Here is a 15221-nt window from a genome sequence, read left to right as displayed (position 1 = left end):
TGACTGGGCCAAAGTCACCCAGCAGCTGCATGTGGAGGAGCAGGGAAGCCAACCCGGTTCACCAGATTACGAGTCCACCGCTCTTAACCACTACACCATACAGGCCAGGGGTGGTTGGTACCCACTGCAACCAGTAGGCCAGAAGGCTGGGCAGGTGGTGCCAGAGCAAATGCCAGGCATGGCAATTGTGTCTCTTGTCTTCCTCCCTGCTGAGTCCTACAAGAGACAACACTGAGACAGATGAGGTGAAAGGCAGGGGACTGCTTGTCAGTAAGGAGACAGGCAGGCAGATTGAAGGTCCATTCATCCTAATGGGCCAGCCTCCACTAGCTCCACTAGCCTCCCCAGTAAGAGAGTCCAAGACGCTCAGCGTGCATCAGATGCTCAGCAGTCAGGGAAGCAAGGGAGCAAATGGTGGCAGCTAATGCAAGGCCAAGTCAGCACCTTGCCCACTGTTACCTCGGTCCCCAAGAGAGCCGAAGGACTTTTCATTCTGGAGCAGCACCTGCTTCAGCTCCTCCAGCTCCACGTGCTCCCTGGCGTACGTACGCTTCAAGTTCTCCACGTGCTGAATCATCACTTCTACAGCTTTACTGGCCCGGCTTTCCTGAGAAACAGAAAGTTAGGGGGGCACGCAGAGACCAGCCGTAGAATTTCCAGAGTGGTCCTTGCGTGCAAACGCAGAACGAGCCACTGAGGCTAATGGGAAGTGTAGCCCCAAAAACACATCTGGAAGGACGCCGGGCTAATTTGTTCCAGAGCTGAGTTCGCCTAACGTGTTGAGGGGAAAAGGAAGAGGACAACCTGGCGAGCCGCAGAATGGCTCCGGTAAACACTGGACTGTACAATCTCATCTGCACACACAGTGGAAGGCAGGGATTTGCTTCTATTAAGATAGGGAGTTGAGGACTTCCGGCTGATGCAGAGGATAATGGCGGCGTGCTGAGTGTCGTCTGTGACACGGAGCCGGCAGAGAGGCTTGGAGGGCAGCGCTAGAGCTCAGCGCACCCCCAAACCCGCCCCCCACAGGAGTGTGGGAACCCAAGAGTTCCAGCAGAGCGAGAATTCTCGCCCCCCCAAGCACCCCCGCCTTCTATTAAGATAGAGAGTTGATTCTTCAGCCTAAGATGCCATGGGGGGAGTCAAGCCTAAGATGCCATGGGGGGAGACAGTAAGAGCTGTTCGACAGTGGAATTTGCTGCCAAGGAGTGTGGTGGAGTCTCCTTCTTTGGAGGTCTTTAAGCAGAGGCTTGACAACCATATGTCAGGAGTGCTCTGATGGTGTTTCCTGCTTGGCAGGGGGTTGGACTCGATGGCCCTTGTGGTCTCTTCCAACTCTATGATTCTAAAACTAGTATCCTCTGTCTGTAGCGAAGATTTCCTAAAAAGAATATACTTGCAGATTAGAGCTTCTAGTTCAGCCTGCTTTCTGCTGTGCTAGCTTTCTACTTGAGCAGGTGGGTGTGCTTTACGTAGGAGAGTATTAAAAATGCAATTCCCCCTTCCAACTGCAGTCTACAGAGCTTCAGTCCATTCTCTTACTTGATCCTGCTGCAACTGTCGACTAGGCTCAAACAGCTCTGTTCCAATTACGATTAATCACAATTACGATAATCTTTATTGTCATTGTCCCATACAGAACAACAAAATTGAAAAATCTACATAAAACATTCAAAACCCAACAAGCCTGCTATCCCAGCTATCCCAACCTGGTTAGCCCCCTAAAAACTCCGATACCCCATTTTAAAATACAATATACTCCGTACACTGCGTTTAAAACCAAAATTGCATTTGGGTAGAAACTCTTTCTCAGGCGGCTGGTCCTAGTCTTTATAACCCTGTACCTTCTTCCAGAAGGCAGAAGCTGAAAGACATCATTTCCGGGGTGCGCACTATCCTGCGCTATCTCTGCAGCTTTCTTATGGCACCTGGAAGCATAGATTTGATCCGAGGTGGGAAGAGTGCACCCAATTATTCTCTCCAATTATTCCAAGCTGCATATGCATGGTGTTTTTCACATCAGAGGATGTCTACACCCGAACGAAGCACACAATCTTTTTTACTTTTCCCTCCCCGCACCAAGAACTCCTCTTCGTGAAGTTGTCATCTGCACAGGCGTGAGATCTGTCTCTAAAGCAGACTCTCTTCTGAAGTACAAAGCGAATGCAGCTTAACTTTCCTCGTCAGATTGAAGCTGGTTTGAGAAAAAATAAATGCATCCAAGCCGCAGTATTTGTCAAGAAACCACAGGGTTGGTATGGATTGTGGCTAATATGTGAATGCTGCTTCAAAAATTAGCAGTGGGAGCTCGCTGGGCGCGGAGCGTGCAGTAATGTAAACATAACCATATAGTAAACATGATCAGATGGGCAATTCCTGAGCAATATTGGTCTTGCCCACGGGATGGGACTGAAGCCTCACTGGGCCAGAGTGGATGGGTGGGTGAGGGGTTAAGGAGAACCCCCTTGCACAAACAGGAGTCCTTATGTTAGCTTCAGGTTACCGTATTTTTCGCTCTATAGGACACACTTTTCCCCCTTCAAAAATGAAGGGGAAATGTGTGTGCGTCCTATGGAGCGAAGACACCATAGCCCCGCGACCCTCTCCCAGCTGGAGAGGTGACACGCGGCTATGGCAGGAGCCTCTTTAGCCGAGCACCGCCTCTCCAGCCGGGAGAGCGCGGGCGGGGCAAAAGAAGCCATAGCCCCGCTTACTCTCTCCCGGCTGGAGAGGTGACGTGCGACTATGGCAGGAGCCTCTCCGCTGCGCCTTTCCGCTGCTCCCTGACCTGCTCTTTGGGGCTGGTGGTGGGCTTCCCCCCGCCAGCCCCAAAGAGCAGGTCGAAAGGAACCTGAAGCCTGGAGAGCGAGAGGGGTCAGTGCACACCAACCCCTCTCGCTCTCCAGGCTTCCAAGGTAGCCGCCTGAACGCACCTTAAACGGCACCTTGTTTTAGACCGGGTAAACAAGAGGGGGAAAGTTCTCCCCCTCTCTGCACAGCGCCTCCTGCCGCTTCGCTGAAGGGGCGCTGGGCAGAGAGGGGGAGAATTTTTTTTTCTTGTTCTCCCCCCTCTAAAACAAGGTGCGTCCTATTGTCCGGTGCGTCCTATGGTGCGAAAAATACGGTAGTTTAATCTGGCCCTTAGTGCCTTTAATCATTATCAGAGACCAGACCCTACAAGTGTCCCTATTTTTTAGGGACAGCCCTGGATTTACTGAAGCTGTCCCAGCTTCTGATTTGATTCCAGAATGTCCCGCTTTTCCTTAGAACATTCCAGAACCCATTTTTCTTGAAAAAAAAAGCACTGGCGACAGCAAATGAGTAAACCGACAGAGGATGGGACCTTTGCTCTCTGCTCAAGTCCACACAAGTTGTATGAAATAGCACAATGCAAAATAAATCTCCAGGGTAAGTTTCAGCCAAGTCGAGGTTCTAATTCAAATCCGTTTGTGGATTTTACTTAGAAATCAGGCATTCAACAAAGCTGTTCAGGATCAATGCATAGCTTTTCCTTCCCATGAGAACCACAGCAGTCTTCCTGGCACGAGAGCCTCTGCTGCGGTGCCCCTCAAGTTTCTCTCCTGCTTCCTTGCCCCAAACGCCGCAACTCCAAAACTGATCTCCCAAATGGACCTTCCGCTTCTTCTGTAACAACCGCCCTGCCCTGTCTAACCGTTCCTCCTCAGGTCTTCAAACGTCTGCAGATATAGCAAGATCACACCATCTACCCAATAAAGGAATGGCCCAATTTTAAGCTTGCGCCTTCTAACAGGGTTGAAGGACCTGTGCCCCTCCCCAGACATTGCTGGACTCCAGATCCCATCAGCCTCAGCTAGCTTGGCCAATGGAGAGGGATGACAGGAGTGGGAGTCCAGCAATCTCCGGAGGGATCCAAGTTCCCCAACCCAGCTTTTAAAAGAAAGAGGCAACGTTTACATTTTCTGGAATGGACCACTTACTTGATGAATGGCCCCCAGCATTTCTGCCTTGCTGGCAAGCCTGGTGGCGTACTGGTTCAGCAGCTCCAAGCTCTTCTGAAGCTTTCTGACGATCTCCTGTGCCTGGTTATCTTCACTTAGAGAGGACAGGGACTGAACAGGAACAGTGTTCAAAAGGAAAAAGAGGGCATGTAAAAATTGCAGCCATTGTATAAATGAAGATTAAGCAGCAGGGTAGAATGGTCATAGCTCAGGGCATGCAGAAGGTCCCCGATTCAGGCAGGCTCCTCACACACTGTTGCAAATGGCCTTGGAGCAGAGAAACAATGGAGGGAAGTGTGTTGGTGACTTCATAGGTACTAGCCAATCAGTACCTGTCACTGGTTTTTAAAGCTTGCTCTAGGAGGTGATAAAGCCGCAGTGTGGACACTCTCAATTTACCCACCCCACTCTAAAGATGTTATGTCCATCCTCGCCCTTTTAAAGCAAAGCCAAGGGAAACAATGAGCAACAGATGCACATAGCTCATCCTTACATCAAGTAGTTTCAAGGCGCTGGCAATCTCCTTCCTCAGGTTTCCCTCTGCTAAATCCCGGGACCTTTCTTCCAGCCTGACTCTCTTCTCCAAAGTGAAGAGGTCACATTTGAATCCCAGAGACAGTCGAAGAAATTCTCCCTGGCGAAGCGAAAAAAAGATACACGCAACCCCAATGCAGGCAATGACATAAATCAAGTTTCCTGATCAAAAGGGATTGCCCATTAATAGCCACCAGCAAGGGGAAATGGAAAGCGTAATGCTGGTGGTCAACAAAAGAGATTCAAAGACTCTCTCAAGGCAAATCTAAAAAAATGTAGTATAAACACTGACAACTGGGAAACACTGGCCTGTGAGTGCTCCAGTTGGAGAACAGCCTTGACCAAAGTTGTCATGGCTTTTGAAGACACTCAAACTCAGAACGCAAGGGAGAAATGTGGTAAGAGGAAGGCACGCTTGGCAAATCCACACCGTGATCAACTCCTGCCCGGAAAGCACTGCCCCCACTGTGGAAGGATGTGTGGATCTAGAACTGGCCTCCACAGTCACTTACGGACTCACTTTTAAAACCATGTTTATGGAAGACAATCTTACTTGGCTATGAGTGATCGCCAAAGAAGATGAGGACCAGTCCTTGCAGATGCAAAGCAAGCAGATAACGGCTTCTCTTTAAAAAGAGGTAAAACTGACCAGTAATGAAGGATAAACCTAAAAGTAGAGGCGTGCTATTCACAAGATCAGAAACAACTGTGTGGAATTGGAAGAGCCTATGCAGTGGACACACATTTTATGCTGACATTGAGATAATATAATAAACCAGCAACAAAAAGATCCAATGGACACAACATAGCAGGATGACAAAAACTATTCACTTGCAATTCTCAACAAATGCTAGATATCCAAACAGCTTTTAACCAGGGATGGAGAGAACTGGTGGCCCTCTTGATGTTGGATTGCAATTCCCAGCAGGACCAACCAGCAAGCGCAATGATTAAGGATGATGGGAACTGTAGTCCAAAATATATAGAATGCACCAGGTTAGGGGAGGCTGATTCTGGGCATGGGAGAGAAGGCAGAAGAACAGCAAACATTGTGAAAGGCTTACCTCCACTTCCTTCTCACTGGGAGACACACTGAAACCAGAAGAGACAAATGATTACACCACCAGACCATGTGGTTATAGGCAGTGCTATTTTTCTAGAATAAAAGGTGCCAGAACTCACCACAAACACCTCCATCGTTCTCTTAAGAATGGCAATGGCGCCCAGCTTATAGGTGCCAGAGCTGAGTTCTGGCAAGTTCCCTGGTTATAGGAGAGGTGATGGGGTTTGAAGGAGCGCACTTTGAATATTTTTTCTCAGATCTGTTCAGGGGGGGAGGGGGAATCCTCCTCCAGTCCAGTGCTGCCCTCCCCGAACTCCCCAGAGATGGTGAAACCAGCTCTAAATAAGGTGCCTTTGGCACCAGAAACAAGAAGTGCTTCAAGAAAACGGAAGCGTCTCCCCAAAAATGCCAGTTTTGCTGCCACTGATTTTGCCACCACTAAATGGGGTTAGGACAGACCATCAGAACATTAAAATAAAATATAGTATTAGTGGGACGCGGGTGGCCCTGTGGGTTAAACCACAGAGCCTAGGGCTTGCCGATCAGAAGGTCGGCAGTTCGAATCCCCACGATGGGGTGAGCTCCCATTTCTTGGTCCCAGCTCCTGCCAACCTAGCAGTTTGAAAGCACATCAAAGTGCAAGTAGATAAATAGGTACCGCTCCGGCGGGAAGGTAAACGGTATTTCCGTGCGCTGCTCTGGTTCGCCAGAAGCGGCTTAGTCCTGCTGGCCACATGATCCGGAAGCTGTACGCCGGCTCCCTCAGCCAATAAAGTGAGATGAGCGCCGCAACCCCAGAGTCATTCGCGACTGGACCTAATGGTCAGGGGTCCTTTTACCTTTACTATAGTAGTAGTACTACTACTAATAATAATCATAATCTGCCCACCTGACTGCATTGCCCCAGCCACTCTGGGCAACTCCCAACAAAATATTTAAAACAATAAAACATCAAACATTACAAAACTTCCCTATACAGGGTTGCCTTCAGAGATCTTCTGAAAGTCAAATAGTTGCTTTTCCCCTTGACATCTAATGGGAGCCCGGTGGATCAGGCCCATGGCCCATTCAGTCCAGCATCCTGTTCTCACAGTGGCCAACCAGATGCCTTTGGGAAAACTGCACATGCTTGTCGACTGGAACTGCAAAGGCCTCCTGTGCTTCTTTACTCCCCTTCGCCAGCTAAGATTCCTGACAAAATGGAGGCTTGAGAGAGAAGATGACCATGTAGGGACCAAAGGGGTGGGATGACGTCCATAGGACCTGAAACTCACTTGTTATTCTGCCTGGTTTTACACACAGCAACACTAGCCACGTCCTCAGATGAAGAAGGATCTCCTGCTGAATTGTGTGGATGGAAGAAATAATAATTAAAAGCAAAAATGAAACATGCAATCAGAGCAAATCATCTCATTCAACTGGGAAGCTCAAAGCAGGAGTGGGCGTTTATTGGTCCACTGGTATATTTTTCGGGTGGGACAACAGTGCTGCATAGATACCACCTTTGCACTGGCATGGGTCAAGATGAGTTCCTCAAAATTTTACCTGAAGTGTGAAATGTAGCAAATCCTTTGTCTATACACAACTGACTTCTGCAAAAAGGGAAGCTTTGAGGCAAAGGCAGGCATGTACAGGTGTGAACGGGTGCATTTAAAGGCTCTTTAGGATGCTGAGTTTACTCTGCAAATTTGACTAGCGTCACAAACACAAATCATTTTAGGATTAAGACAGCCTTGTATTCAAGTGCTGGCCTGGTAGCCACAGGAAAAGTGGAATGTCGTGCAGGCAAGTGAGCAGGCTGGTGGAGAAGTGTCCGGACAATCTTCTATGCCTACCACAGAAACCAGAAGGCTGGAGCAGAAGGGATGGAGTCCAATAATCCAAAGGTACCATACCAGTGCTCTTGGTGGAAGTCTCCCCGTTAGCTCCTTCCTTTGCAGCAGTTTCTTCACCTGGCAGCAAAGTAACTTCACAGACCGTCTCCTCTACGGCGTGCAGTAGTGTAGGGTCCAAGTCTGCAATGGGTACGGAGAAGCGCAACGAACAATCATGTCCAATATCTCACATCTCTCAGAATTCTAAAGGTCTGCATCAGTTTCACAGCAGAGGAAAACACAAGTGGGATCATCATTAGAATGGTCCTGGTTGTGGGCAGGCCCCTAGCCCGGTTCCTCCCCGCCCCCTGGCATGGGCGGAGTAACACTTTCATGCCAGGGTGGCATCACAATCACCCCAGACCTATTGGCCAATCATTTTTGAGCAGGGGGGATTGTGAGGAGTTCAAAAGCAGCAGCGCAATGTGGCTATGCACCTGCTTTGCGCTGCCGAACCCTTGCCCACCCGCTCTGTAATTTATGTGTTCTCTGGCCTTGCTTTGGACGTTGGTTGGTTGCCTGTCTTGGGAAAGGGGTCAGGTAGGAATTTTCCCATTTGGCAAGTTGGCATGGGCCACTTGGTTTTCGCCTACCTCTTAGCAATCGTCACAACTTTGTAAGGTTTAGTGGTTAGGCATTGGCTCATTGAATTGTGGGGGAGGGGAGGTCAGCCATCGCCTGCTCCTCCATTGACCAAGGGTATTCCGTTAAATGAATCCAGGGCCTGGTTCCTGTCTTGAGGGGCTAGGGCCATGCCAGGCCTCTGGGAACACCGAGGCAAGCTACAGGCGGGTTCCCCCGATGTGGCTTCCTATTGGGATGGTTTACCCTTATTGACTTCCTGCAAACCAGGCAGGTGTCCGATATAGTCTATGCCAATCCCTAAGCCAATACCACTCACATTTCTGTAATTCAATAAAGTTGTGGCCTAAAATTTTGCCAATAACCTTAAACTAAGTATTCTGTGTCCGTGTGAATTTATTTTAACAAGGGGCTGGTCTGGGGGCCTTGCCACGCAACCTGCTGTTAAGGGAATGCAATTCTGGAGAATCATTTCCTTCTAATTATGGTGTCCAGTCTGCATCTGGATGTGGTTCTCCAAGATGTCAGGCAAAGGTCATTTCCAGCCCTGCTACCCAGGACCTTACAAAAACTCAACACACCTTGCCTCCAAGCTGTGTTACAGCAGATCTCCTAACAGTGGTGCCGTTGGGCACAAGATTTCCAACTAAGGCAGGCTGTCTGGATTTGCCCACAGATTAGAAGGCTCGAGAGGCTGCCAACTGAGCTCTCCAGGCTATAAAGGACCCCCTGGATGGTTAAGCCCAGTCAAAGGCTATTATGGGGTTGCAGTGCTTATTTTGCTTTCAGGCCGAGGGAGCCAGCGTTTGTCCACAGGCAGCTTTCCTGGTCATGTGGCCAGCATAACTAAACTGCTACTGGTGCAATGGAACATCATGTTGTAAGCCAGAACGCAAGGAAACGCCGCTTACCTTCCCGCCACAGTGGTACCTATTTATCTACTCGCACTGGCATGCTTTTGAACTGGTAGATTGGCAGGAGCTGGGATAGAGCAATGGGAGCTCACTCCTTTGCAGGGATTCGAACCGCCAACCTTCCAATCGGCAAGCCCATGAGGCTCAGTGGTTTAGACCACAGCTATAGGAACAGGGAGCCTGCGGTCATTCAGAGGTTGTTGGACTTTTGACTCCCACCGGCTCCAGTCAGAATAGCCAGGGATGTTGGGCATTGGAGCCCAGCAATGTTTGGGTGGCCACAGGTTCCTCATCTCCTCCATAGTATTTCCTTCCTGGCAGATGTGAAAACCTCAACCACCCACAAAAGTAATTCATGCATTTGGCAATAGCAAGATCCTGGTTGTTGCTTACCATGTGTTCCATTAGTGCATTCTGAAGTGGAGGAAGAAATTGCCTGGGGTGGACTTTGTTCGCTGCTAAAAGAACAAGGGCCTAATTTGAGTGCATGGTTCAACATCAGAATGGAAGTGGACTATGAAATGCATGCACACATTCTCACCTAGATGGGACATCTGTCAATGGTCCAGTATTGCTCTCCTGGGATGGGTGGGGAGAGATAAAGAGATGAAAACTGTTAGGAGCTCGTCCTACACTCTAGTTGGACCCTGGCAGAGACTCATGCCCGACCGACATGTTCTCTCCCTCCTGGTCTTTCATTCAGGAGCTTCAAAAGCTTTCTTCAGCCCAAACATCACAGCAACCGACGCCAACAGACATCAGCACACTCAGGGATCTGCAGAGTTTGCGCAGCTTGCATAATAGACCTCAGCAACTCAGCATTTTGGCTAATCTACTTTATTTACATATAAACACAAACAGAGCACTGCAACATGGCTCCCTTTCTCTCTAGCATCAGACAGCAAAGAGAAAAAACAAAGGACAATAGTCCCACTTCACGGAACACAGTAACACAAACATCCTGTCTCCATCACTTCCCACTCTGTGGAGTCAAAACATATACCATCATGTGATAGACAAAAATCCCATGACTACAATCATGGAGCAGGAATTCTAACATATATGTTTAGCATATACTGTATTTTTTGCTCTATAAGACATACTTTTTCCCCTCCAAAAATTAAGGGGAAATGTGTGTGCGTCTTATGGAGCGAATGCAGGCTCCATGGATTCAGCAATAGCAATGCGAAGCCTCTGAAGCACAGTGGGAGCACTCCCGCCGCGCTCCGGAGGCTTCGCGTTGCTTTTGCTGAAGCCTGAAGCCTCTGGAGCGCAGCGGGAGTGCCTGCTGAGTTCCGGAGGCTTCTGGTTCCTTTCGCTGAAGCCAGGAGAGCAAGACTCTCCTGGCTTCAGGGATAGCCGCCTGAAGCCTCCGGAGTGCAGCGGGAACTCCCTCTGTGCTCCGGAGGGTTTGCGCTGGTTTCGCTGAAGCCAGGAGAGCAAGAGGGATCGGTGTGCAGGGGCTCCATTTCTCCTGACGCTTTGCTGAAGGGGCGCTGCGCAGAGAGGGAGCGATTTCCCCCCCTTGTTCTCCCCCTCTAAAACAAGGTGCGTCTTATGGTCGGGTGCGTCCTATAGAGCGAAAAATACGGTATACTCAAAGCAGGAAGAGGACACTCCCCACGCTGCCTGGATCAAATCCCAGAAGCATTTCAAACAAGAAGGCAGGCTGGTTGAGTATTAGAGAGAGATGTCTAGCTGGATAAGCATATGGACATGCAAATCTTTAGCTATTACACGATCTGGATTTGCATTCTCTTTGCTTTGGCGGAAAGCATGCTGGTTTGTTCCCAGCCATTGCAGCAGCAGCTGTTTCCTTCAGCTGCAAGAAAAGGCTACAAAAATAAACCGCAGACCTCTTCAGCTCACCATCCAGTTACCTCGAGTAACCATGAGAGCCCCAGGAAAGCCATTAAAGGCAAACAAACATGAAGACCCTCAGCTTTTTCCTTCTGAACTTGATGGGTTGTGTTTGGCATTTTAAAAATCCAATCCCAGACCTTCACTATTCATTTTGGATGTGTTTATGGGCTCTTCCCCTTCCCTATAGGGGGCAGTTCCCCCACTGGCCCCAGCTAGATTGAGTCGTAAATTGATACGAGGTTCAGGCCAAGAGAATTCAAGAGGCAACTTATTAGTTAGTTTGATAGCGTTTGTATAACTTTGGGCTCATCCAGACTCCTGCTTGCCCACTGTTTTCCCCGGGAAAACCCACTCTTTCTTCCCATTATGTTTTATTAAGTTTAACATTTTTAACACATGCAATCAAAACCCAATTTCGTCTTTTCTCTCATTTTTATCATTTCATTGCAATTGTTTCTCCTCTCCTGCCGCACCTTACCTTCTCTCTATTACACCATAACCACAACATTATAATCGAATTACTTCTGCTGCTCATAGCCCTTCATCGGAGGATCACAGGTCTGGTTTGCAAGTTTAACCCCTGCGGAGCTACGATTCCTAGCACCCTGACCAAACTACAGTTCCCAGGACTCTTTGGAGGGTGGATGCACTTTAAACGCATTGTGCATACACAACCTTAAAGGGGTTAGGATTTTTAATCCTCACCCCTTTGAAAAAAAGCCCATCGCATTACACTTAATGTGGATCTGGTATTTCCTTAGCTCATGACCTGAATGAAAGTTAAGCACATCTTTCAACAGTGCATTGTCTTGCAGAACTGTTCCCAGAAGAACCAGGATACAGGTATTTCAGAGAGTTTAATACGAACCCACAAAGCTTCTCCACCATGGGGGGTGGGGAATAAACCTGTTGTGGAGCCATTCAGCCACAGCACCCCCCCCCAAGCTCTCTTCCCACATGACAAACTGTAGCCCCCACCCACTGGATTTAAACTATCCAGTTATCTCCCAGAGAAACTGTGCTGTCATCAAAACTGATGGAAAACTTGATGGAAGACTAACCTTGGTAGAGTCTGAATCCATCCTTCTGGCTAAGGCAAGCTCTGCATCAGTCTGGTTACCAACAGACTGGGCATCGCACCTGACGGCAGAAAACTTCATTTGCATGAGGCAGCCAAAGCATTGCGCTTCACCATCGTTACCCCTCAAGCAAGCTGCACAGGGGATATTTTTATCTACAGTATTTACATAGGTGAACAGGCCCACTGGCTGTGAAGCAGAAAGAGTGTTGAGGAAGTGGCTGTAGGCCAGAGCGGAAAACAAGCCAGACTTAGGCAGACATCTACTTGTTCTGGGTGTCATAGTCAGTGGTATAGTTCAGGTAGAATCAACAGAATTGTAGAGTTGGAAGGGACCACAAGGGTGATCTAGTCCAACCCCCTGCAATGCAGGAATCTTTTGCCCAACGTGGGGCTTGAACCCACAACCCTGAGATTAAGAATCGAATGCTCTACCAACTGAGCTCTCGGAAATTTAAGACTCTGGATTTAATGGCCTTAAGGGCCTCCCACCCCCACATCTTTATATGGCAATGTGAATTATTTCACTAGCTTACAAATGTGGTATGCCAACTCTCAGGGGTGGCTGGTGCCCATTGGGATTGGGGGGGGAGGCAGGGAGAACAACAACTGGATGGATCCAGAGCAAATGAGAGGTAGGTAAATGTAAATGGACCCCTGACCATTAGGTCCAGTCGTAGCCGACTCTGGGGTTGCGGCACTCATCTCGCTTTATTGTCCGAGGGAGCCAGCGTACAGCTTCCGGGTCATGTGGCCAGCATGACTAAGCCGCTTCTGGCGAACCAGAGCAGCGCACGGAAATGCCGTTTACCTTCCCACCGGAGCGGTACCTATTTATCTACTTGCACATTGACGTGCTTTCAAACTGCTAGGTGGGCAGGAGCTGGGACCGAGCAACAGGAGCTCACCCCATCAAGGGATTCAAACCGCCAACCTTTTGATCAGCAAATCCTAGGCTCTGTGGTTTAACCCACAGCGCCACCCGCATCCCATGAGAGGTAAAGGTAAAGGTAAAGGTACCCCTGCCCGTACGGGCCAGTCTTGACAGACTCTAGGGTTGTGCACTCATCTCACTCTATAGGCCTGGAGCCAGCACTGTCCGCAGACACTTCCGGGTCACGTGGCCAGCGTGACGAAGCTGCTCTGGCGAGCCAGAGCCGCACATGGAACGCCGTTTACCTTCCCGCTAGTAAGCGGTCCCTATTTATCTACTTGCACCCAAGGGTGCTTTCGAACTGCTAGGTTGGCAGGCGCTGGGACTGAGCGACGGGAGCGTACCCCGCCACAGGGATTCGAACTGCCGACCTTTCGATCGGCAAGTCCTAGGCGCTGAGGCTTTTACCCACAGCGCCACCCGCGTCCCTCCCATGAGAGGTAGTGTCAACTAAATCTAGGTTTGTCTCCATCCTTCTCCTCTTGCTGAGTTCTGCAACTGCAACACTGAGACTTAGGGAGGAGGAAGATGAGAGGCCATGCCAACCCCTGGACTGGTCCCCCAAAAAGCGGGCAGGTTGGGATAGGCTGATGGCAGACTGAAGTTTTTGCCCCCCCCCCCATGCCTGCTCTGCTCATTATACTTGGTGAACCTTTGGGCTTTTCAATCCTTGCCCTGGTTATTCCCTGGCCAATGGCAAGAGTGAGACATTGGAGGCACTTCCATCCAAGATGGCAGCTTCATTCAGAGAAGACGTGCCCATGGAGCCTATATTTTCAAAACTTGACCACTGGTCTTACTTGTGCCCCTCCAGATTCACATCGAAGATGGAGCCATTTCTTAGATGTTTCTGTCCAGAAGTAGACAGGGTTCTCGTATTTTCAAAGGCCCTGGACACAGAGCTCCTCTGGATCAGCTGGAGAGGGTCAAGGGCCAAGGCATCTGTCAAAAGCATACATAGAAACATAAAAGGGTTTCGAGGTTGTATAATCCAATTTGTTGCTTCGTGGAGGAAACTTGCAACAGCTTCTCTAACAAGATGACCATCCCAGCCTCTGATTAACAACCTCCACCAACGAAGAGGTCACCACCTTCTGAGTAGATTTAAAGGACATGGCTTTTCGCAAAGGAATCCTGGGAACTATAGTGTATCCCCCCCCCCCCGAGAAGAAGAAGAGTTTGGATTTGATACCCCACCTTTCACTCCCCTTCAGGAGTCTCAAAGCGGCTAACATTCTCCTTTCCCTTCCTCCCCCACAACAAACACTCTGTGAGGTGAGTGGGGCTGAGAGACTTCAGAGAAGTGTGACTGGCCCAAGGTCACCCAGCAGCTGCATGTGGAGGAGTGGAGACGCGAACCCGGTTCCCCAGATTACGTGACTACCGCTCTTAACCACTACACCACACAAATCACAGCACCCTTAACAACCTACAGTTTCTAAGGTTCCATGGGTGAGGTCATATCTGTCAACATGGGTGTCAATTGTGCCTGAAATGTATGGGATGAGCCACAAGTCATAACCTTGCTTTCCCGGAACCCCACAGAACAAGGCTAACTAACTGGCAATTTTCAGAGGCCTCTCAAAACATGTGGGGCTGAACTAGCTAGCTGGCCATGAGAATTTCACTGAAGGCTAGACTACATATTGGGGTGTGGGTGGGTAGGGATTTTCAGACAGAAAACTGTGTGGGCCCCCCAATCTGGACTGGGGACACATTCCAAAACAGGGTCCAAAATGTATCCTATTTTCATCAACATAGGTCTGGGTGGTGCATGCTTTGTTTCATTTTGTTTTGAAGGGGGACATGTTTATCCTAAAGCCACATCCGAGCTAGGGAGGAGGTGGGGTTGTGGGCTCACGCCCCTCCCCACGCTCGCAGGGGCTGGCTGCAGTCCCCGCGATACCAGGGAATCCTCGGGCGCGTCATTCTCGGGCCAGCCAATCAGCTGGGCCGGGGAGCATGGCCTCACTGCATTTAGGTCTGGCGCAGCCGAGGGCCTCCCTCTTTCCTTTTTTTAAAAATAATAATAATAATATTTTATTAAGATTTTCCAAAACTTTACAAAAAGAAAAAGAGAAAAAAGAAAAATACAAAAATAAAAAGCAATTAAAAACAGTTCAATCTTTCATAACATATCTTGCATTTGCTTGTTTCCCGGACCTCCCCACACCTCCCCTCTTTGTATTCCAGTTCAATTTATTTATTCAGCAAATCCTTTCCCTCTTTACCTTTATCCTTATCTTGATCTTAATATATTATAACTTTAAATTTTCACCTGTTAACATTCCATTTTTGCATATTCCTTCATAGCATTATTACTAAAAACCCCTTAACCTCAATCCAACATCATTCTGACATTCATAAATTTTGCAATATTTCTGTAGATAGTCTTTAAA

At 48.9% G+C, this 15221-nt stretch overlaps 1 protein-coding gene across 1 annotated transcript in view; it reads right to left on the bottom strand.

The window, feature by feature from the left end:
- The window catches only part of IRAG2 (inositol 1,4,5-triphosphate receptor associated 2), a gene marked incomplete at its 5' end in the record, with an annotated part of 58848 nt that overhangs the window by 9119 nt on the left and 34508 nt on the right, over positions 1–15221 (bottom strand). The window contains 10 exons of the mRNA XM_083401194.1: positions 460–607; positions 3960–4091; positions 4474–4614; positions 5579–5606; positions 6852–6918; positions 7473–7592; positions 9341–9405; positions 9489–9526; positions 11872–11950; positions 13623–13764. Coding sequence (XP_083257320.1) covers positions 460–607; positions 3960–4091; positions 4474–4614; positions 5579–5606; positions 6852–6918; positions 7473–7592; positions 9341–9405; positions 9489–9526; positions 11872–11950; positions 13623–13764 — 960 coding nt within the window. The remainder of the gene's footprint in view (positions 1–459; positions 608–3959; positions 4092–4473; positions 4615–5578; positions 5607–6851; positions 6919–7472; positions 7593–9340; positions 9406–9488; positions 9527–11871; positions 11951–13622; positions 13765–15221) is intronic.

The sequence above is a fragment of the Podarcis tiliguerta genome (genome assembly GCF_965153285.1).
Source record: "Podarcis tiliguerta genome assembly, chromosome: 10".
NCBI lineage: Eukaryota > Metazoa > Chordata > Lepidosauria > Squamata > Lacertidae > Podarcis > Podarcis tiliguerta.
The sequence above is the reverse complement of the archived record's forward strand: the minus strand, read 5'-3'. Positions and strand labels throughout refer to the sequence as shown.